General features: G+C 44.1%; 1 protein-coding gene across 2 annotated transcripts in view; it reads left to right on the top strand.

The window, feature by feature from the left end:
* The window catches only part of LOC109873238 (neurexin-2), a 451,394-nt gene that overhangs the window by 248,499 nt on the left and 179,471 nt on the right, over nucleotides 1-23,424 (top strand). For both annotated transcript variants that reach the window (XM_031807879.1, XM_031807878.1), the window contains exons 5-10: nucleotides 9,614-9,915; nucleotides 13,579-13,740; nucleotides 17,075-17,516; nucleotides 18,061-18,444; nucleotides 19,166-19,369; nucleotides 21,099-21,125. In XM_031807879.1, coding sequence (XP_031663739.1) covers nucleotides 9,614-9,915; nucleotides 13,579-13,740; nucleotides 17,075-17,516; nucleotides 18,061-18,444; nucleotides 19,166-19,369; nucleotides 21,099-21,125 — 1,521 coding nt within the window. The remainder of the gene's footprint in view (nucleotides 1-9,613; nucleotides 9,916-13,578; nucleotides 13,741-17,074; nucleotides 17,517-18,060; nucleotides 18,445-19,165; nucleotides 19,370-21,098; nucleotides 21,126-23,424) is intronic.

Genomic DNA, 23,424 nt, shown 5'->3' with positions numbered 1-23,424 from the left:
ACTGATTCTCTAGCAGATGAGTAAAATGTCCCTCTCCATATTCAATAATTTTTCCCTTTATTCAGATTGCAACCTCTCACTTTCGGTTATATGAAAATGAAATAATCCCCAAAATCTTGCTATTTTTAAAACAAGCCATAGAAAGTTGGTTGCAATTTCAGTTTAATCCACCAGAATAAACTGTGTGTTTATTTAAGATACTCTTTGAAGAGGTAGGGTTTCAAGATGGGCAGGGACTCTGCTGTCCTGGATTCCGGGGGAAGCTGGTTCCACCATTGGGGTGCCAGGACAGAGAAAAGCTTTAGACCAGAGATGGGAGAACAGAGTAGTCAAGTTGGGGTGTAGGGTTTCAGCATAGCCTGGAGGTAGGGGCAGTTCCTCTTGCTGCTCTGTAGGTAAGTGCCATGTAGCCTTGTAGTGGATGCGAGCTTCAACTGGAAGCAAGTGGAGTGTGTGGAGGAGCAGGGTGACATGGCGGGCTGCAGCAATCTGGATAAATTGCAGGGATTTGATGGCACAAGCAGGGAGCCCAGCCAACAACAAGTTGCAGTAGTCCAGACGGTAGATGACAAGTGCCTGGAATAGGACCTGCGTGAGGTACGGGTCTTACTCTGCAAATGTGGTAGAGTATGAACCTGCAGGAGCAAGTCCTGCTTTGATGTTTGCAGAGAACGACAGCATGTTGTCCAGGGTCACGCCAAGATTCTTTGCACTCTGGGAAGGGTACACCGTGGAGTTGTCAACTGTGATGGAGAGGTCTTTGAGTGGGTAGGCCTTCCTTGTCGAGATTGAGTTTAAGGTGCTGGGCCAACATCCAAGCTGAGATATCCGCCAGGCACACTGAGATGCGTGTCACCACCTGGGTGTCAGAAGGGGGAAGGGGCAAGCCGGCCTGGGAGGAAAGGAGACAGTGGGAGTCATAGGATGCGGAAAGGGAGGTGAAGGAGACAGGAGGGCAAAGGTTTTTAGCAGAAGCGAGAGATGATAGGATAGAAGAGGAGAGAGTAGTGGGAGAAAGAGCAGAAAAGGAACAAAGTAGTGATCAGAGACCTGGAGGGGGTTTGCAGTGAGATGTGTAGGCAAACAGCCTTTAGTAAATATGAGGTCAAGCGTATTGCCCGCCTTGTGAGTGGGAGGGGACTGTGAAAGGGTGAGGTCAAGCGCATTGCCTGCCTTGTGAGTGGGAGAGGACTGTGAAAGGGTGAGGTCAAGCGTATTGCCTGCCTTGTGAGTGGGAGAGGACTGTGAACGGGTGAGGTCAAGCGCATTGCCTGCCTTGTGAGTGGGAGAGGACTGTGAAAGGGTGAGGTCAAGCGCATTGCCTGCCTTGTGAGTGGGAGAGGACTGTGAAAGGGTGAGGTCAAGCGTATTGCCTGCCTTGTGAGTGGGAGAGGACTGTGAAAGGGTGAGGTCAAGCGTATTGCCTGCCTTGTGAGTGGGAGAGGACTGTGAAAGGGTGAGGTCAAGCGTATTGCCTGCCTTGTGAGTGGGAGAGGACTGTGAAAGGGTGAGGTCAAGCGTATTGCCTGCCTTGTGAGTGGGAGAGGACTGTGAAAGGGTGAGGTCAAGCGTATTGCCTGCCTTGTGAGTGGGAGAGGACTGTGAAAGGGTGAGGTCAAGCGCATTGCCTGCCTTGTGAGTGGGAGAGGACTGTGAAAGGGTGAGGTGAAAAGAGGCAAGGAGGGGAAGAAAGAAATGAAGGCAGACGTCGGGAGGTTGAAGTTACCCAGAACAAAGAGCGGTGAGCCATCGTCAGGAAATGAGCTTATCAAGATGTCAACCTAAGTGAGGAACTCTCTAAGGGCACCTGGTGGGTGATGGATGACAACAATGTTAAGCTTCAGTGGACAAGTGACAGTGACAGCATGGAATTCAAATGAGGAAATGGACAGGTGAAAGAGGGAGAAAAGAAAAAATCTCCACTTAGGAGAAATGAGTAGCCCTGTGCCACCACCACCACCATGACCAGATGCTCTCAGACTATGAGAGAACGCATGAAAGGAGAGCAGTTGGAGAAGCAGGGGTGATCCAAGTCTCCGTCGGGGCCAACAAGTCTAGTGACTTGAAGGGCAGCATAGGCTGAGATGAACTCGGCGTTCTTGACCACAGGTTGGTAGTTCCAAACGTGAATTCAACATGGGTTGTGCGGGCATGGTACACCACAGTAGGAGGGTTGCAGCCAAGGGCTGTTAAGTCTGTCAAGTCTACAGGGAGAGGAGCGAACAGGTAGGGAAAAGGCATTTCTAGTTGACAAAGCTAGAAAAGAGCAAAATGAGATCATCTGAAAAATAACTCGGTAAGACACTTAAGTGAGAGAGTGGTGCGGAGCCTTCCTCTCTTTCCTTTCTTGAATAACTCTGTAGAACAAGTTGGCAGAACAACAGATGAACCCTTTAGACCCCAATAGAATTCTAGAATACTGATGGAGATTACTGAGAATTTCCAAGCTAAAGCTCATTTTCTCACACATTTCAAACAGACATGCCTCAAAAGCTAAGAACAAATTACAATTACAAGTTAACTTATTTTTAAAGAGCACAAGACACCACATTCAAGTCAATAGGAATAACACAAATGTTGTCTTCCATTGTGTAAAGACACTCACTATCAAATAATGATTAACACTCAACAACAAAAAAACGGTACCAAGTATAATATATTACGCTCATAAATATTATCCAAAATGTGACCCAAGGTCAATATCCAGAATATCCAGAAGAATTTCAAAACCCACACAAAGTAGGCTATTGACTGATTCTTACTTCTATAACAATATAAACAAACAACTATTCAGAGACTATTTCAAATGTAGATAACCTCTCTCAATAACATTTTGTACAGACGAGGCCTTACGGAAAATGGTAGCCTACCTTGACAACAATTCAGTGAATGCAACAAGTATTAGATAGAGACCGATAAAGAGAGAAGATACAAAACACAACAACTGTGATCCACTCTTTGCCCTGCTTCCACTCCGGATGCACACCACACACTCTGGCATCCTTCAAAATTCGCCTGCTGTCAAATGAGTTACAACTCGGTCCACACACCCTGGTGCCACGCCCGCATCTTCCTGCCACTGTAGCCATATCACAAAGGGAATGCAGAACCGCCTGCGGTTTCTGGGAAGGGGCCTTTGCATGGTCCCCCGGCACAATGTACACATTTATGATGGCAATGTTGAGCATCCCCCAAAACACATACTTCCACCGTTTTCTGCCTGTGTGTCCAACATTATAATAGCTCCTCAGTTGGTCAAGATGGTCAACCCCACCCATTTTCTTGTTGTAATCCACTACAAGATCTGGAACTGATATACGTTCCTACCAAGTTAAAACAACTCCACAACCCCTGCCACTGCCGCTTTAGGCCCAGGCTGTGTGGTACAAGGGTGAATGGAGGGACTTGTGGCAGACACACTCCATGGAAATGTAGGCTCCCCTCTCGGGAGTGCTCTAATTCTTCCTCCTCTTCCTCTGCTTCCTCCTCATCTCCCTCTTCCTCTCCCTTTTCCTCCTCCTCTCGATGTTCCTCTCCATCCTCTTCGTCTCTCCTCTTCCTCTCTCGCTCCACTCGCCTCTCCTTCCCGCGTCCTCTTCCTCTCTCGCCCTCCACTCGCCTCTCCTTCATTCTCCTCTTCCACTCTCCCTCCACTGTCCCCTCGCTCCACATCATCTCTAACTCCTCTTCCTCCCTGCCTTTTGCTGCTGAGCCCCGACTCTCCACATCAGTTTCTTCATTTTCACTGACTTAGAGTAACAGAGGGAGATGAGCAGCAAGATTATACAATTGTAGTCAGGAACATAATCTCTCTCTCTCCCTCTCACACTGTCTCTCTCTTCCTTCCTCTCTTTCTTTTTCTCAACCATACACACACACTCTCTTCCTAATAACGGGTTTCCATAATAAATTGTGTGATACAGTTGCACGCCTCCCATTCCGCACACACTCGCTCTCTCCTCCAATCACCTCGTGCTTTCTTGCCTGACAGACTAACTACAGAGTGTGCCAATGTTAGCTGATTAGTTACGAATCTGGGACAGTTTCCAAATGAATGGCATCGGTTAAACAGGACAAAACAAGCAACTTGTTAGCTGGCTATGTAAACAAATATCCAACTCATCATATCAGCTCTACTGCGTGGGCATCTAACCTAACACGACAGCTAAGCTGTCAAATAATAGGAAAACGAGGCAATGTATAGCCTATCAATATCTGCACCTACCAAACATGACAAACCATCACCTAAGCCAAACAGATAAAGACAAATTACTCTAGCCTTCATTTCAGTGACTAGTTAGCTAGTTGTCTTTAGGGATAGCTAGTAAATGTGACAGCTGAGGTTGACGCTTCATGAGCTCAGCTCAAATGTACAACTACACACAACTCTTCTTACCTGACAGACTAACTAGCTTGTTAGCTAGCTACAGCAAGCAGCTTGGGCCGTTTCCATATGAATTACATCAGTAGAAACAAGACAAAACAACCAACTAGTTGTACTGATGCTCATTCATTATCATCAACCCCGGATTGTCTTGTCTGATTACACACACCTGGTTCCCAGTTGGAGTCATTAAAACTCATTTTTCAACCACTCCACAAATTTCTTATTAACAAACTATAGTTTTGGCAAGTCGGTTAGGACATCTACTTTGTGCATGACACAAGTCATTTTTCCAACAATTGTTTACTGACAGATTATTTCACTTATAATTCACTGTATCACAATTACCGTGGGTCAGAAGTTTACTTACATTAAGTTGACAGTGCCTTTTTAAACAGCGTGGAAAATTCCAGAAAATGATGTCATGGCTTTAGAAGCTGCTAATTTACATCATTTGCGTCAATTGGGGGTGTACCTGTGGATGTATTTCAAGGCCTACCTTCTAACTCAGTGCCTCTTTGCTTGACATCATGGGAAAAGCAAAAGAAATCAGCCAAGATGCTAGAAAAAAAATTGTAGACCTCCACAAGTCTGGTTCATCCTTGGGAGCAATTTCCAAACGCCTGAAGGTACCACGTTCATCTGTACAAACAATAGTACACAAGTATAAACACCAACACCACCACTCGGGAAGGAGACGCGTTCGGTCTCCTAGAGATGCAGGTACTTTGGTGCGAAAAGTGCAAAGCAATCCCAGAACAACAGCAAAGGACCTTGTGAAAATGCTGGAGGAAACGGGTACAAAATGATCTATATCCACAGTAAAACGAGTTCTATATCGACATCACCTGAAGGTCGCTCAGCAAGGAAGAAGCAATTGCTCCAAAACCGCCATAAAAAAAAGCCAGACTATGGTTTGCAACTGCACATGCGGACAAAGATCGTAGTTTTTGGAGAAATGTCCTCTGGTCCGATGAAACAGAAATATAACTATTTGGCGGCTTGCAAGCCGAAGAACACCATCCCAACCGTGAAGCACGAGGGGTGGCAGCATCATGTTGTGGGGGTGCTTTGCTGCAGGAGGGACTGGTGCAATTCACAAAATAGGTGGCATCATGAGGGAGGACAATTATGTGGATATATTGAAGCAACATCTCAAGACATCAAGTTAAAGCTTGGTCGCAAATGGGTCTTCCAAATGGACAATGACCCCAAGCATACTTCCAAAGTTGTGGCAAAATTGCTTAAGGACAACAAAGTCAAGGTATTGGAGTGGCCATCACAAAGCCCTGACCTCAAGCCTATCGAAAATTTGTGAGCAGAACTGAAAAAGCGTGTGCGAGCAAGGAGGCCTACAAACCTGACTCAGTTACACCAGCTCTGTCAGGAGGAATGGGCTCAAATTCACCCAACCTATTGTGGGAAGCTTGTGGAAGGCTACCTGAAATGTTTGACCCAAGTTAAACAATTGAAAGGCAGTGCTACCAAATACTAATTGAGTGTATGTAAACTTCTGACCCACTGGGAATGTGATGAAAGAGTGGTGATCCTAACTGATTTCACACAGATTACATGTCAGGAATTGTGAAAAACAGAGTTTAAATGTATTTGGTTAAGGTGTATGTAAACCTCTGACTTCAACTGTATGTGCCCTCTGTTCCCTCTATCTCGGTTATTGTTTCCATGTCCGTTGGTGGTGCGGGTACCTATGCGTTGGTGCAGCTGTTATGCTGAATGCTTTATATATTGTGTATTACGGGTATCGTTCAGTGCCGTGTGAGTTCAGCGAGGTTTACCCTCGCTCTTTTGTTTGGGTACAGCCCAGTGTTTTTGTATACGTGTTTGTTTTGGGTGTATTAAAAACCACTATTGTGTATCGCCTGCGCCTGTCTCCAAAATCCTTTATACCAGCGTGACACTAGTTAGCTGACAATATGCAGCTAAACACTGCAGCTATTTCCATGAGACAGAGAGCAATCATTCGAGCTCCACCTCTGATGTGCTCGCCTGTACCAACCAACTTGTCTTGACATGACAGGATTTGCTAATCTGACAGCTGTTACCCGAGTTTACAGCGTTCAATATTGACAGCACCAAACGTATATCTGCCGTTTACTCATTTCACTCACCTCAATGTTATTGCTTTTCAAAGTGCAAGGACATATCCGTATATCGTCAACCAACACAACCAACAACCAATACAACACAACCAATAAAACACAACCAACAACCAATACAATACAACACAACCAACACCAATAACAGCAACAATACAGCTTCGTCCAAAGTGTGGAGACGTTCTTTTTGAGTAATGAAGTGATAAAAACGTTGATCAGTCAAATGACAGCATACCCTGTTTCTGGGTTTCTGGTTGACGACAACAGCCACGCAAACACGACAACAGGGATGTTATCAAGTGAATTTTGCGATATCGAGACAGACATAAAACAAGGCCGTTCGCGGCGGTGGAGGCTGGCGAGGGGAGGACGGCTCATAATAACGGTTGGAACGGAGCGAGTGGAATGGCATCCAACCAGGTGTTTGATACCATTCCGCCTACTCCGCTCAAGCCATTACCACGAGCCCGTCCTCCCCAATTAAGGCGCCACCAGCCTCCTGTGGTCCGCGGCTGCTATAGTCATTTAAAGAGAGACAGTCGATGGCCGCTATGGGTTCTAAAAAGTTAAGACAGAAAATATACACCTGGAGATATCATCAGTCCTCCAGCTATTTATTTGGCTGTCATGGCATCCAGCTGAATGTAGAGATGCCAGAGCAGGTTTTACTACCTTACCCAGCTTATAGGCTGCCTCTCATAAACAAATACTATGAGGAGGTTTGTAGAGATGATTGACACTATTGAGATGCACCATTCCCTAGCCTCCGGCACTATGTGAAAACAAATTACTATTTTCCTCCCTCTATTTAAGCATTTTCTCTGTGTTGTCTATGCTGCTGTATGCCCTCCCTCCCTGTTGTCATGTGAGATTCCAGTCAGCGCCCCCCAGATGGGGATGTGAGAGCTGTCTCAAAGGAACGCAGCTGTGTCTGTCATCCAATGCGTGCACTTTAGGGACCAGTCACATTATATCAGGCCCAAGCCCTGACGGAGACACTGCACAGAGACAAATCTGTTGGGCCACTAGCTTCCACACATGCTGGAGGGCTGGAGAGCGAGGAAGAGGGGCCACAATTGCACAGTACAGTGGATTATCATGGTAATACAATATCATCAATATAAGCAGTTTATTTGCTGTTTGTGCCATGGTAGTTTCTGGGGAATAAACAGACTGACTTGACCTGACGTGAACTGTCTCGAATGAGCTTCTGTATCGTAGGCTCGTTCTCAAATCTGTATATTAGGGTAAGGAGTTCGGTCTCAAGGGATTCCTTTGCCACATACAAACAGGAGTGGGATGGAGGAGGAGAGTCTCTGCTCATGTATTTGATGAGATCAGTGCACTCACAACTGGATAATATATTTGATGTTCTGCGTTTGTTGATAGACATTTCTGCTCTGTAATTCCGTGAGCTCTACACTGTGTTAGACCACAGTGTGTGAAAGGCCACCCGTAGACGCATAAGCCGTGTGGAATGTACAGCAGAACTGGAGAGATTCCATTAGGATTATGTGTGTATCTTCATACAGCGCCTGTCTTTGGTAAGCGGGTGCTGTACTATATGACAGTGTGCGTGTAAAATAAGACGATGTAATTATCTACTTTCTTACAGATTTCCCATTATCTTGCTTTCTCTCTCTCTCTCGTCATGGCTTTGTGTCCCTGCGCGTTGCGACGGCCTCATTACTCTGTGAAGTTAATGGATTCAGCGGCTTGGCCTGCATTAATTCAACCGTATATATTTCCCTGCGAAACATGCAAACATGATCCCCTGAAAGGAGTGTGAAGAAGGAGATATAGACAAACAGGCAGATTGAAAGGGAAGGAGGGAGGGCGACGAAGGGAGGCAGTCAGTAGTGAAATAGGATGGTGAACTGTAGCAGAGGCCACCCAGGCGTAGTTGTCTGTGGTACTGTTCCTCAGATACTGTGGAGTGCTAATTAAATTCCTCTTGTCACAATGGGTCACCAGACGTAGCAGGCGACAAGCAGGATGGGAGATGGAGAGAGAAGCACTATTCCCCCATAACGTGTCAAATGAGAGGATAGATGAGAGCCAGAGAAGGCTGTTCAGAAGATATAAATTGTTGGCTTAGACTGTTTGTATTTGCACCACATCATTTTATATGAATGTCGACCTTGAGGCGTTATTCTCTTTGGTGGTAGAGAGACTTTAAGGAAATGAGCAGCACTCCTCTGCATTTCATGTGGTAGTTAAATGTGGGTGCAGCTTTGCCTGGCAACATTTAGAATTTCGACTGGGCTCTTATATGCATGGGACCAGCTTTACTTTAAATAGCAGCAGCTGTTGAATGAATCATACATTAGAGCCGAAGAACAGCCTCATGCCTCAGTGTTACCTGGGAGTTGGACTCTCCAAGGTCAGAGCTGGCTTTTTGCTTGATTAAATCCTGCTCAAATCATCTATATTCCAAATGACATTCCTAGGCATCGTGCTTGATGGATTCTCCCAATTCTTCAAATTAATGTCATGGTCCACTTGATAGTTTGGAGGAAAACTACATGTAGGAACGTTTTACAGTTGATCAGTTAGTGACCACTTAATGGATATTTGAAGAGCAAAATTGCATCTGATTGCCCCCAACCATAACTTGATAGAATGTGGTCTGGTATGTCATTGAGCAAATTTGCTAAAGCACGGTTGTTAGATATATCCCTAGAGATCTAATGGTGCTGCCATGTGTGTCAGAAGCATTTATAATATCTAATATCTTAAACAAGTCTCCATTTTCCATGGAAAACTAGTCTGTTTTTCCCCCAAAGGAAATTTAGGGAATTTAAGGCCATACATTTCAAACAAGTGTGAGGAAAATTGGCAGATATTATTGTATGATGATGATGATGATGATGATGATGATGATGATGATGATCAGCTCTTTGTTTGAGTGGTTCTTTGATATGTTCACATACATTTTTGTGTGTGTCGTAATTGGGAAAAAATATACTTAAAAAAAAAACTGCAGTTACCGTGTTGAATGATCAATTTCAAGAAGCTTGACCGGCACAATGAATGAAAGAGACCAGACCAAACAACAACTGTGGTAGCTATAGTTGATGACACCAGTGTTCTCCCCAATCTCTCTCCGCAGCACAAGAGGAGTCAGTGGCCACCTACAAAGGCAATGAGTTTTTCAGCTATGACCTGTCTCAGACGCCCATCCAGAGCAGCCTGGACGAGATTAGTCTGTCCTTCCGCACGCTGCAGAGGAACGGGCTCCTGCTCCACACCGGGAAATCAGCTGACTACGTTAACCTATCCCTGAGGAGTGGCGCTGTGTGGCTGGTCATCAACCTCGGGTCCGGGGCCTTTGAGGCCCTGGTGGAGCCTGCCAACGGCAAGTTCAATGACAACGCCTGGCACGAAGTCCGTGTCACGCGCAACCTGCGCCAGGTACTGTACCCCCCCCCCCCCCTGTCTCTCCTCCTTCATATGCCCAGCAGTAGTTCTATCGTTCATTATTACAGGAAGAGTTTCATGTTTATACTTAAGAGGGAGTAATAGTGTCATTATTTAGCTTTCAGTAGTTGTTAATGTTTCCTCATCACGGGCATCCAAGGAAAACCAGTTATACTGTCAGCTTGGGATTTAATTATGCTAATTTATCCCTCAGGACTGAAAAACAAAGATGAATAGAAAACAAACAATATACTACATTTTTTAAAATTTAAATATCACTGTTTTAGGCTTTTCTGATTAGGCCCATAATTTATCAGTCCCAAGCCAAACTCCAGTGACTCATACCCCAGTTCATTAGGATACGTTCAGAAAACATGCCTCACCTAGAGTAACCCATTATTTTTTCTCTATGGCACTCGGTACACAATCTTGTTGTTTTCAATTCAGTTCAGAGTGAAGTGAATCAATACCACAAGTTTGGCTCTCTCAAAATAATGTCTCCATAGGTGAAAAACGATGCAGTGCGATGTTTCGCCTTAGTGAGACTAGTCATGTTGAGGTGTAGATTGTTGTGGCTGAAATAACTTGGAGCTTGTGGATTGATTTCTATGTCAGTCTCATTGAGTCTCAATTCCGGTGTCAACAACAGTGTAGAAATCAATGATAGTTTTTTGTGTACTTTGGATTTGTCCTGTTTTTACATATTAAAGGTGCCTTTTTATAATTCCATGTTTCCAACTGAAATGTTACATGTCAATGTGTACAGTGCTGTGGGTGAGTTTATCCTGTGGAAGGAGACCACAATTTTTTACTGAGCTGAGAATGACGTCTGATAAACGGTCCATATAATAGCTAGATCAGGCCTCTAGGGTTGCACTTCAACAAAACTGTCGATCTCTGAAAGCATACAGCCATGTATTTCACATTTGAATCTATGTACTAGCTTTACACCTTGTGAGGGTTAGTCAGTGACAAACTCTCTTACTAACCCTGGGTCCTGCCTGCTTCCCCTTCCCACGTCACATTAAGCCTGTCTAACTCCTCTCTGACTGGCCATTTTATGGTCAATCGCTTTGCCAACTCTGTCTTGTATACTAACTAACATAACTCTTTAAAGGCTCCAGGCTTTAGTTTTCATCCCTTCATTTAAAAAAAATATATATTCTTCATTATTTTGTCTTTCAAAGGACATTTCCACGCAATTTTGATTTGTATTACTGGTATTATATTGAATGAAGACACTATCTATGTCGTGAATATTATTTTATAAGGAATGTATACACATCCAGCATTTTTCTCCCTTTCTGATGAAGGATGCAGGCATTGGACATTCTGAATAGTTATTTTTCACAGTATCTCTAGATTTTGTTGCTTTTATTGTCTGGAATCAACTAAATAAATGAAAGTTGGCATTCAACATGCTCATTTTCATTTTACAATCCACAAATATCATTAAGGTTATTTGCCTCCTAGAACTTACTTCCAACAGTATCAGACAAGCTGTATCAGAAAACAAGATATTCTATAACAGAATTCTGTTTAGAGTAGACCTGTGCTCCCTTATTGGATAATCTGGTCGGTCCATTGTGGCTAACAGGAAGGGAATAAGAAAGATGCCGAGTGATAATACTAACAAGAAGAGACCTTTACTGTACTGGGCATCAAAGAAATGTCAGGCACTGTGTGTGTGTGTGTGTGTGTGTGTGTGTGTGTGTGTGTGTGTGTGTGTGTGTGTGTGTGTGTGTGTGTGTGTGTGTGTGTGTGTGTGTGTGTGTGTGTGTGTGTGTGAGAGAGAGAGAGAGAGAGACAAAAAAATATATTGTACTTTTCAACTTCAAACCTCGACTTCCCCTCCCTTCCGCCTTCTAATCCACATTTTTTCAAACTTGTTAGTATGCGTAGAGGTAGATCGGTTTTGTTTCTTATTATTTTATTAATTCTGTTGAATGCCTCCTAACATCAACTGTATATAGTGTATATACATTAACAGAAATCAACGCTGTATGTAAGTGTGATTTCTCTTTCCATTTGACTTAATGTGAATCATTCATAATGACATGATTAATATGCATCGCCTGTGTGTCCACGCTCTAGCCCTTCATGTGTTATGACCACAAACAAAGCAACCTTTATTTAAAACCAAAATGATGAGATTTGCCAAGTAGTCACTCTTCTCTATCTACTAATGTACTAACAACCATTTTTTTGTGTCTGAATCTTCAGTCCTTACAAACAGACCCCCTTAACATCTCACTCCTACCTGCATGCAAACATTCTCTCTCTTCATTATCCCGAGCCTACCCTCACCCATACTCCCCAAAGACAGAAAAATCCTATGCTTACAAACCCCTCTCATGCTTTTATCCCTGCATTTGATCCTGCATACATAGCTCTTCTCTTCGGATAGCTTCCTGTTACCACACTGACATGCCGATAGAGAGAAATGCACCTCCTGTGGGAACGCCAGTGGAATTTATTTTTTTAACAAGCCCTGGTGGTCAGCTTTCGCTGGCTAGATTCCTCTTATCTTTCTCTCTCTCTCTCTCTCTTGCTCTTCCCCTTGCTCTTTCTCTCTCACATCCTCAATCACACTCTCTTTGACACACACACACACACACACACACACACACACACACACACACACACACACACACACACACACACACACACACACACACACACACACACACAATCTCACCTACTCCCTTTGGTTCAACCTTGCCTACAATCAACGCTACAGACTCATAGCAGCTCTAAACAGCAACAGCAGACATAAGAATGTGTTCCCCCATGATTGAAGTACATTTAAAACCAGGAAACACCCATAACTACATTAATGATCAGAACAGGGCAATTCCTCAGACTGCAAGTGGCAGAGCCTTGCTCTTATCAGAGGGGACCTCTGGGAAATGTAGTATTTGTCAGTCAGCAGTGATGGTCTGCAGCATTCACAGAATATCATAACAGTGTAAACCACGTACACTACAGTATAACCATTTCAGTCAAAGCTGAGCCACATGCTTTATAGTATAGCTCATATATATGTAATGAACTCCTCTTAAACCATTTTAATGGATTATAAATGGCTTCTGAAACCGTTGTTCTCCCAACAATGAATAATAGATTTGGATTTTTTTATCAGCTAATTGGTCCGTTAATTTGTTCTTCCTGTCTCTCTGTATTGATTTGAGATTGATTAGTTGATTGATTAATTGATTAATTGATCAACTGTCTGATTACTGCCGAAGGACGACTGTATCTATCATCGAATGGGTGCCTTCTCAAATTCAGCTAAAAGCGGATACTACGATATATTTCATATTGTACTCAAATCCAAAATATCTGTGAAATGATCATATCGTCCTTTGCTCATCAACCCTGCTAATATTTTGAGGATCGAGAAAGGAAGCAAGCTTCTGCGATTGGCGGAGCCCTCCGACGGTGCTCATCAATTCACACTGTAGATCTTACAGCTAAGGATTCAACCCCCCCCCCCCCCCCCCCCCCTCTCCCCCTCCACACCACCACCAAAAACAAAGCAGCGGATGTTTGGTGTTTAATTAAAATTATTTCCACCATCTTCCCCCTTGTCTCTTTGTTTCTGTTCTGTCTCTCCTCCGCCTTTCTCCATTCCTCTCTTTCTCTCTGGTCACCCAGGTGACCGTCTCTGTGGATGGGATCCTGACCACCACCGGCTACACCCAGGAGGACTACACCATGCTGGGCTCGGATGACTTCTTCTACATTGGGGGGAGTCCCAACACGGCTGACCTCCCAGGCTCCCCGGTCAGCAATAACTTCATGGGCTGTCTCAAAGACGTAAGTACTGTGCTGTTCAGCAGCCTTCAGCAGGGGACTCTGGTCTGAGAATACACAGATGCACAGGGCTCTTGTTGAGCTTTGTTCAGATTCACAAACACTGTTCACTTTGTGAAGTGACAGCTCTTTTACGCATGTGCCACTTGGAATTGAGATGTTAAACCGCCCAGTGCATCACACAGGAAGAACATGGCACGTTTCTATTTTTACATTTAGTTAGTTGCTAATTAATGACAGATTGTGACTTTGAACACATGCAGTGCCCTTAGTGTTCAGCTGTGTCCTAATGAGTCCTAATGTAGATTGCTGTGTGTCATTTGCATATCCTCTGACATTGTACAGTGTGGTCATGTATGAATGTAGCTATGGCCTTGAATTATATAATAGCATGATTACCTGGATATGAACACCAGACTTGCTACTCTGTTGAATAATACAGGTTCTATTCTCCAGGATTAATTACACTCCTGTACTGATGCCCCACCCCCGCCCTCCCTAGTGGCTGCCATGACCTTCCTATGCCCTCCCTATCTCTCTCTCTGTCTGTCTCCCCCCGTCCCTTCCTATTGCTCACTCTCTCTGCCCCCCTCCCCTCGTTCTTTCTCTCTCTGTCTCTCTCTCTCCCTCATCCATCCATCCATCCATCCCGCCTGCCCTCCCTCCCTCCCTCCGCTCTCTCAGTCAGTGAACATCTGTAATTAATACTGTGCCAGTGTTAGTGAGGCCTTAGCTTTACCATCCTGACAGCCAATTCAGACATTGATTTCCTCCATGGATTCCAAGGCAGCGCGTCCCTCCCTCTGTCTCTGTCTAGTTGACCCTCCCATGTGTTAATCATGTCTACCTCTTCATTGATTGTGCCATGCTTCTCACTGCCTCAGCCTCCCAAAGTCTTTGTCCTGTTGTGTACAGGAATCCTAATAACTATACTAAAGATTGTTATATTTCCGTTAGGGAACGGCTACTCTGTGAAGTGTGTGTGTGTGCAATTGCTCAATTCACCTTTGCACTCCTTCTAAACAACGCAATTTTGGCAAAAGTCTACAAAACTTAGCCCACTCTGTTCGTAACAGATTCTAGTTTTGGGAACAGAAAACGGTATCTTTCATCTATGAGAAAATGTGCAGAATGTCAGCCCAAATCCATCTCGTTCCATCTTCTCCCACTGCCGGACACTGGGCTTCCTCTCACTACCATATTTGGTAATGAGTGGAAACACCAAGTGGAAGCTTCACATTTAAACATCTGGTGAAATATCTGTTTCAATTGTTCTATCTTTGACTATACTGCTACAGGCTCCTGGTGCCTGTTTCAGTAGAACGTGGTGATAGATATTGGACTGTCAGTGCTGGGAGGGGTCTTTGGGAATTACTGATACATACCTACAGTGCTGTGAAAAAGTATTTTTTGCATATTTTTTTTTACACTGAATGTTGTCAGATCCAAAAGCTCATATTAGATCAAGGGAACCTGAGCGAACAAATAGCACAAAATGTGGACACTTATTTATTTAATCAAAAGTGTTTGGTTTTCACCAGACATAACGAGACCATCGTCGTCCAAAAAAGTTGACTCAAGTTTGCAAAAAAAGCATCTGGACGCAGCTGGATTATCGCCAAGACTCCTGGAAGAATGTTCTATGAACAGCTGAGTCAAAATGTGGAACTTTTTTGGACGACAGGGGTCCCGTTATGTCTGGTGATAACCAAACACTGCATTCACACAGTAAGAACCTATAACTATACTAACTAACTATACTAACGAACTATACTAACTAACCACACTATACTAACTAACTATACTAACTAACCACACTATCTATACTATACTAACTAACTATACTATACTAACTATACTACACTAGCTAACTATACTAACTAGGGATACTAACTAACTATGCTAACTAACTACACTATCTATACATTACTAACTAACTAACTAACTATACTAACTAACTATACTAACTATACTAACCAACCACACTATCTATACTATACTAACTAACTATACTATACTAACTAGATTACTATACTATACTATACTATACTAACTAACAGTCAAGCATGGTGGCAGTAGTGTGATGGTTTGGGGTTGCTTTGCTGCCTCAGGACCTGGATGACATGCCATCATTGAAGGAACCATGAATTCTGCTCTGTATCAGATCATTCTAAAAGAGAATGTCAGGCCATTCATCCGTGAGCTGAAGCTGAAGCACAAGCTGGGTCATGCAGCGAGACAATGATCCAAAACACAATCTACATCAGATTGGCTAAAGAGCGACAAATGAAACGTTTTGAAATGTCCAGACAGAAACCGACCTGAAACGAGCAGTTCATGCTCGGAAACCCTCAAATGTTGCTGAGTTAAAGCAGTTCTGCATTGGAAGAGTGGGACAAAATTCCTCCACAGAGAGACAGATCAAAAACCTACAGGTGACAAGCAGTTAGTGAGTCTAAGGGGGCAATTGGGTGTTGTGTAACTTTTTTAAAAACAATGTAATGAAATAATTGACAAAATGTTGTGTTATTTGTTCACTAAGGTCTCCTTTATCTAATATGAGGTTTTGGATGAAGATCTAAGAATATATTCAGGGTCAAAAATATGCGAAACATCGAAAATCCGAAAGGCAGATACTTTTTCACGGAACTCCATTTGATCACAGGCTCAGCAATGTATGATTGATGCTACCAAAGGAGACAGAGTCATTGAGTGTCATCAGAATGTTAGCGTAGCGTGAGAACGATTTTGTACTTTTGCATCTGTGACTGAAAATAGACTCAACAATTGCATTTTTCATACTCGGGCTCTTTTTCTATTCTTCTCATTAGATTTTATTTTGGTCTGGCAATTACTGATAATGGTTCCTTGTGAAATCAAGCCGCTGCCAAGTGTATTTTTAAACAAAAAGACACTAAAGTTCTCACCCTGGAGGAGGGCGCCAGTCAGCTTTGGACTGCAAGTGGTGTGAAAATGAAAACCATGTTCAGCTGTGCCTCCCTGCTGCCTCCATCTGTACATGAGAACAGTGCACATGTGACAGGCAGACCGTCAGACAAACAGGGAGATTCTCATTATGGTCTTATGATCTGGTTGTGTAATGTATGAGAGCTTGTGCGTTTTACACGCTTCAATGAATTAGAAATTGTTGCATGGATTCTAAGGTATTGCATGGATTCTAAGGTATTGCATGGATTCTATGGTATTGCATGGATTCTATGGTATTGAGGACAATCACAGAAAAGAGGGAGGGTTAAGCTAAATAGTGGGACATAAAGTGGTCTTTCAGCAGACCGCAGCCACCCGCTCGGTGACAGTCCTGTCCCTTGTCCTACAGGTAGTCTACAAGAACAACGAGTTCAGGCTGGAGCTGTCTCGTCTGGCTGCAGAGCGGGACCCTCAGGTCAGTGTTCACGGCGACCTGACCTTCCGCTGTGAGGACGTGGCGGCCCTGGAGCCGGTCACCTTCGACACGCCCGCCGCCTACCTCACCCTGCCCAGGTGGAAAACCAAGAAGACTGCCTCTATCTCTTTTGACTTCCGCACTACGGAGCCCAGCGGCCTGCTGCTGTTCAGCCACGGTGACAGGCGTCTGCAGGACCCAGACAGACAGCCGGAGAGGCAGCCCAGGGCTGACTACTTTGCTATGGAGCTCCTGGACGGCTTCCTCTACCTGCTGATGGACATGGGCTCTGGAAGCATCAAGATGAAAGCCAGCAACAAGAGGGTCAACGATGGGGAGTGGTGCCACGTGGACTTCCAGAGGGAGGGGCGCAAGGGTGAGAGAAAGCACACATGATGAATCTGATAAAGGAGCTTCGTTCAGAGCCATACTGCAACTCTGGTCTTATTGAGGTATCAGGCATAGCCAGGGTTAAATCCTACTGGCTTGTGAAGTTCCATTTACTATACCCATTCGGAGGCACTCATATTGGCTTCTCCTTCATGTTTCTTAGCTGCCGTCAGAGATGCTGGGTGCATATCCCGTTTTTAATTAGTCTTATTTTTAGCAGCTATAATCTATGTATGACATTTAGTAAATTGCCTTAACCTATTTCGGAAGTGGCCAATTATACCGTCATCCACCTCATGTGGGGAAATGTCTGCCCTCATTAGCCGTGCCCCTAGATTTGAGCCAGTGTTGCTTACACCTTACTATTAAGAAATACGGTATGACAAAGACCTGAGACGTTCCTGTTCATTAGTCGTTTCATAATTTTACACCTGGTGTACCATGTGGATCATATTCTATATTATACAGTGCGATTGTACAGTGAGGCAGCCTTGATACAAGTTGACTCTCTCTGACTGTCTTGCCTTCAGGCCTGATCTCAGTGAACAGCCGCAGCATACCATTCTCTGCTAACGAAGGCAGTGAGATCTTAGACCTGGAGGGTGACATGTACCTCGGGGGTCTGCCCGAGGCACGCCAGGGCCTCATCCTCCCCCCAGAAGTCTGGACGGCCCCCCTCAACCTGGGCTACGTGGGCTGCATGCGTGACCTGTTCATGGATGGGCGGAGCCGGGACCTGAGGAGACTGGCAGAGATCCAGAGTGCCTCTGGAGTCAGCAGCTTCTGCACCAGGGAAACGCACATCAGGTGTGGCAGAGACGTCTGTGCCAACGGTGGGCAGTGCCGCGAGGGCTGGAACCGCCACGTGTGTGACTGCACCAGCACGGGCTACCTGGGCCCCAACTGTGAGAGCGGTGAGAGAAAGAGACAGAGAGAGAGAGAGAGAGAGAGAGAGAGAGAGAGAGGATCAGCGGAATGTGGAAACGATCCCTGCTTGAAATGTTACCGCAGAGCTTTTAAACAAGTCTAATGACATTTCATACAGACAATGGAGATGAAATCACTTTTTATGTGAGTTATTCAAGTGGTAAATTGCCACTCTATTAGTAAATTGGCGGTATGTGAGGAATAAATAGGTGCTGTGTATCAGTGATTCATCAGTATACCGGTGGTGCTCCGTGAGTCTGAATAACCCTGCATCAAGCACAGATATCGCTCTGACAGAGAGGGTAGGAGCCCCATTGTGACGCCATATAGGCCGATAACATTATGAGGGATTTAAATGGCCATCCTCATCCTATTTGTGGCCCGAATATAAATCTATGAGAGGAGGATGATTAACAGAGGCTTCGCAAAAGAGCACTGTGGTACGCTACAGGCTGTTCCTGCCATCTAGTGTGGCTGCAGGAAACTGCAGTCTCTTCAACAGGCCTACAAAAGGATCCGTTCGATCTTGTTTCGGCGAAGATCGTAGCTGATAATATGAGTGGAAGTGGAATTCTCTCATCTTCATTTGGTGTCTTGTTATGAATCATGCGCTTATTCAGTATTGGGTGTATGGGAATAGATGTTGGGAACATTTGTGACAATGCCATTTGCTAACGCTGTCTCCCTGTCCTTGGTGCCCGCACACAGAGGCCACGGTGCTGAGCTACGACGGCAGCATGTACCTGAAGGTGATGCTGCCGTTGAGCATGCACATGGAGGCCGAGGACGTGGCGCTGCGCTTTATGTCCCAGAGGGCCTTTGGGCTGCTTGTGGCCACTACCTCCCAGGACTCAGCTGACACCCTGCGACTGGAGCTGGACGGGGGCCGGGTCAAACTTACCGTCAACCTGGGTAATGCTAACAGTGCTAACGTTTATGAGTCCTCAAGGCTTCTCTGTGAGAGTACTCATGATGTAATGGGAAAGGGTATTGTCCTACACACCCCTCCCCCTTCTCCTCATCATTCACAATCTATATACATCTCTCTGTGTCGCCTCTGTGTTTTCTCTCTTTCTCTCTCGCCCATCCCTTGGTCAGCAATCCATCTCAACCCTTTCAGCCCTTCAACGGCCGGTGTGTCTGCAGTCCTAGGAGCAGGCAGCCAGAGAGACCAGCTCACTTAGAAACATTCCGCATCACCATGACAGATACGTAGTCATGGTGTTCCGACGGATGTTGTAGTTGGTGTTCTAGATCACAAGTGCCGTCCACCATGGCTCTCAGATTTGTCAAAACCAAAGGAAGAGGAGAGCAGTAGAGAGCCGGCCGTGGCAGTAATGGTGCCTGACGGGGCTGTCTGCCTCAGCTGGTATCTCTAGTCTCCACTTCTCCCATTACGGCTGTAGGTAGTGAGTCTGGTCCTTGGCTGTTTGCATCCACTGCTTTGTGATGGTTGACAGCTCCAGAGAACACCTCAGGCACACTAGCATAGCACCTAGTAGCGCAGGGCTCCCCTAACTCGGTCCTCGGGACGCCAAGGTTTTTCTTAGCCCTACACAGCTGATTCAAATAATGAAAGCTTGACGATTAGTTGATTATTTGAATCAGCAGTGTAGTACTAGGGGGGAAAATAAGAAAAAAAACGTGCAGCCCTTCGGTTCCCGAAACCGTGGTGTGTAGTACATAGCCTTCACAGAGGGCTTTATTATAACCAAAAGATCAAGGAAGCTCTGACTGTGTTGGCACGTGTTTTGGTAGTTGTACGCCATAATGACTATGTAGCTATTCTATTATTTAGACGGGCACAATGGTGAGGAGATTTTCCACAGCTCTAAATGCGTAAGGTTTCAGTGTAGGGTATGCGAATCAGCCCTTTCCTCTGTCTGTGCTCTACCTAACTACCACATGGGTTGTACACACACCGGGAGGCATATCTGTTATCAACATAGGATTTATCGTAGGATTACTTTCTAGGTTGTAAATAGAGTCATGGAAAGTATTACAGTAATGATATATCACGAAACACAGTGATTTCACTCTGATTGCGGTACACATTACCGGTCCTCCTGAGTGTAGTGAAGAGTTGACATTAGAGGTCGACCGATTATGATTTTTCAACTCCGATACTGATACAGATTATTGGAGGACCAAAAAAGCCGATACCGATTAATCGGCCGATTTAAATATATATAAAAAACCGTTTTTATTTGTAATAATGACAATTACAACAATACTGAATTAACACTTGTTTTAACTTAATATAAAACATCAATAAAATCAATTTAGCCTCAAATAAATAATGAAACATGTTCAATTTGGTTTAAAAAATGCAAAAACAAAGTGTTGGAGAAGAAAGTAATGTGCCATGTAAAATATGTGCCATGTAAAATATGTGCCATGTAAAAAAGCTAACGTGCTCGTGTGTTAGTGGGTGCTGTATGGTTGCCATGGTGAGGAAAAGGCTGGTTTTGAATCTGGAGCTTGTCCCCGGATGGTGGCCTCTCTGGAGGAAAAAAACAAAACTGCAGAATGTACCTTGAAGGATGTGAAATGTTTTTAAAAATATTTTTTAAATATTGTTTATTTTCAATTTACTTTTTGGGATCTCACCATCTCACTCTCTCTCTCTCTCTCTCACCAGATTGTATCAGGATAGACTGTAACCTCAGTAAGTGGCTCCTATCATTATTTACTGTACTTCAGAACGACCGTGTCTTATACCTTATCTTCTGTGACTGTCTGTTTTTACTATTGATAAGGGTGAACGTAATTAACATTAGTGCTATACAATATGTATCCCAATGAAGTATTACAATCACATGGTTGTCTTGAAAAATGTAAGGGACCTGGAAGGTAAGTATCAAATACTGTATAAGCCGCCTGTATATCATTTGGTAAACCATTCTTTAGTCCAAGCAACAAAATTATCCCCTGTTCATTACAACAGCCAAAACACCATATGTTTTATTAGTTCACAGTGCTCCTCAGAGAAACAACAGTGGTATTAGCTCCCTGCTACTTCTATCAGTAATGTGCTCAAACTACCGCCAGATGGCAATATACCATTGGGTTTTGGGGAAAACATTTCCCATGAGTTTTAATAATTCATGTCCTGGTGACCTATGGGAACTGTTGTCTGTACAATTGAGTTTTTTGAAATAGATGTATTAGGATTCAAGGAAAGATGCATTTAAGATGCATGTGACTGCTTCACTGTGTATGTTGGTTAGCACAGGTGTAAACCTAAAGGGTAAGAGGATAATGTACAGATAATGTAAATAATCTGCTTTCTTTAGATCATGTGACACAGGCGAGACCTTGACAACAGATTGTGTACAAAGCCGTGTTGTTTTTTCCATTTTGAACCTTAGATGGCAACCTTCAGTATGTTGCTGCAGAGTTGTCCTGTGAATTTAGATGGATTGAAGTTTAATGGCAATAAAATATCCTTAATTGACTTTTAAATAGACACAATTAGCCAGTGGTTAAAGTAAATGATAGTCAATTAGAGCCCTCGACCATCTGGGAGAGCCTCTGTCATGCATTTTTAACAGGCCTCTGATTTGGGCCTCTTAGAATCACCATTTTAACAGATCGTTGGAAGAATGTTAAGAGGTAAGCATTGAGAGGAAGGGGCACAATTGACAAAACAGGAGGAATTAAAATGTAATGGTTGAATGTTGCCCAAGGTCAAAGTTGAGTCTATGTTCTGTATACAGTACGGGTAAGTCCTAAATAAGAAATGCATGTGGGTAACTGCCGAGGTCTTGATGGCTCCAAGCCTTTTCCCACCATGTTTGTTTTATCAGGCCAATTGGCTCATCAACTGTGTATGGGGAGCTGTCCATGGTCCTGATTGGCTCACCAGGATACACTGTCTTGTGCGGGCCACACTGAGCTCCTGCAACCGACAACATACCAGCAACACAGCTACAGTGTATTCAGACCCTTTTTTTAAAACCACATTTTGTCACGTTACAGCCTGATTCTAAAATGTATTAAATAAAAACATGTTCCTCGTAAAATAAAGAATCACCCAATATGTTTTTCATTTTTACACGTAATAGACCTGCTAATGTTGGACTGCGTATTTTCAGATGTATACTTACTAAAATCATATTCGTCAAATACTCTGGATAAAATTGGCCAAGGAAAGGGCTACTTTTAAAGCTCCTGACGCCGTAGTCTTTCTCCCCTGTCGTCTATACGAAGCCTGACAAGCCCAGTGACGCAAAATAAAGGCCCACGTCAAACGATCTGTAACCAGAACACGGAATGTAAGCCCACAGCATACTATACCTGTAACTTCAGTATATCAAGACGCAATCATTACAACACCGCAGAAGGACATTAAATTTGCCGTAATGTGTAGAATAGCTGTGTGCATAAAACAACTCAACTGCAGAATACAAACTGGTGTTCGCTCATTTTGCATTTGTGTCAATGGGGTATTTGTGTGTGAGAGGTTGATTTACATGTGCATCTCTGTTTAGAGGTAACATGTCTTCATCTAGAGCTAGTATTGCTGGTATTGCTTGGTCAATTGAAGTTAAATGCTGTCATTCTCGTTACCTATTTAATCATTGCTGTCTCAACTGTTAATTGCTCATCACTTGTACTGTGGTTGGTGTTGACAGTCTGACTCATCAGTGCCTGTATTGTTTCACCTCTCCCAGGCAATCAGCAGTTAGTGCCGGGAGGTGTGTCCTTCACCTCTGCTAGACAATCAGCAAATAGTGTTAGTACGTCAGTCTCCCCTATTTTTTTCAGCAGCAGCTGTAAGCGGCGGTCTGGTCGCCAAAATGAAGACGGTTGCTGAAACAAAGACAGGGCTGCTGAGTTGTTCTGAGGAGTTAGAGGAAGGCCACACCACTCTCTCACTTGAGTGTCTTACCTAGTTATTTTCAGATGATCTCATTTTTCTCTCTTGTAGCTTTGTCAACTGTGTATTCTCCATACCTGTTCGC

Source organism: Oncorhynchus kisutch, linkage group LG28, assembly GCF_002021735.2.
Source record: "Oncorhynchus kisutch isolate 150728-3 linkage group LG28, Okis_V2, whole genome shotgun sequence".
Taxonomy (NCBI): domain Eukaryota; kingdom Metazoa; phylum Chordata; class Actinopteri; order Salmoniformes; family Salmonidae; genus Oncorhynchus; species Oncorhynchus kisutch.
This window is presented reverse-complemented; position numbering and strand designations above follow the sequence as displayed.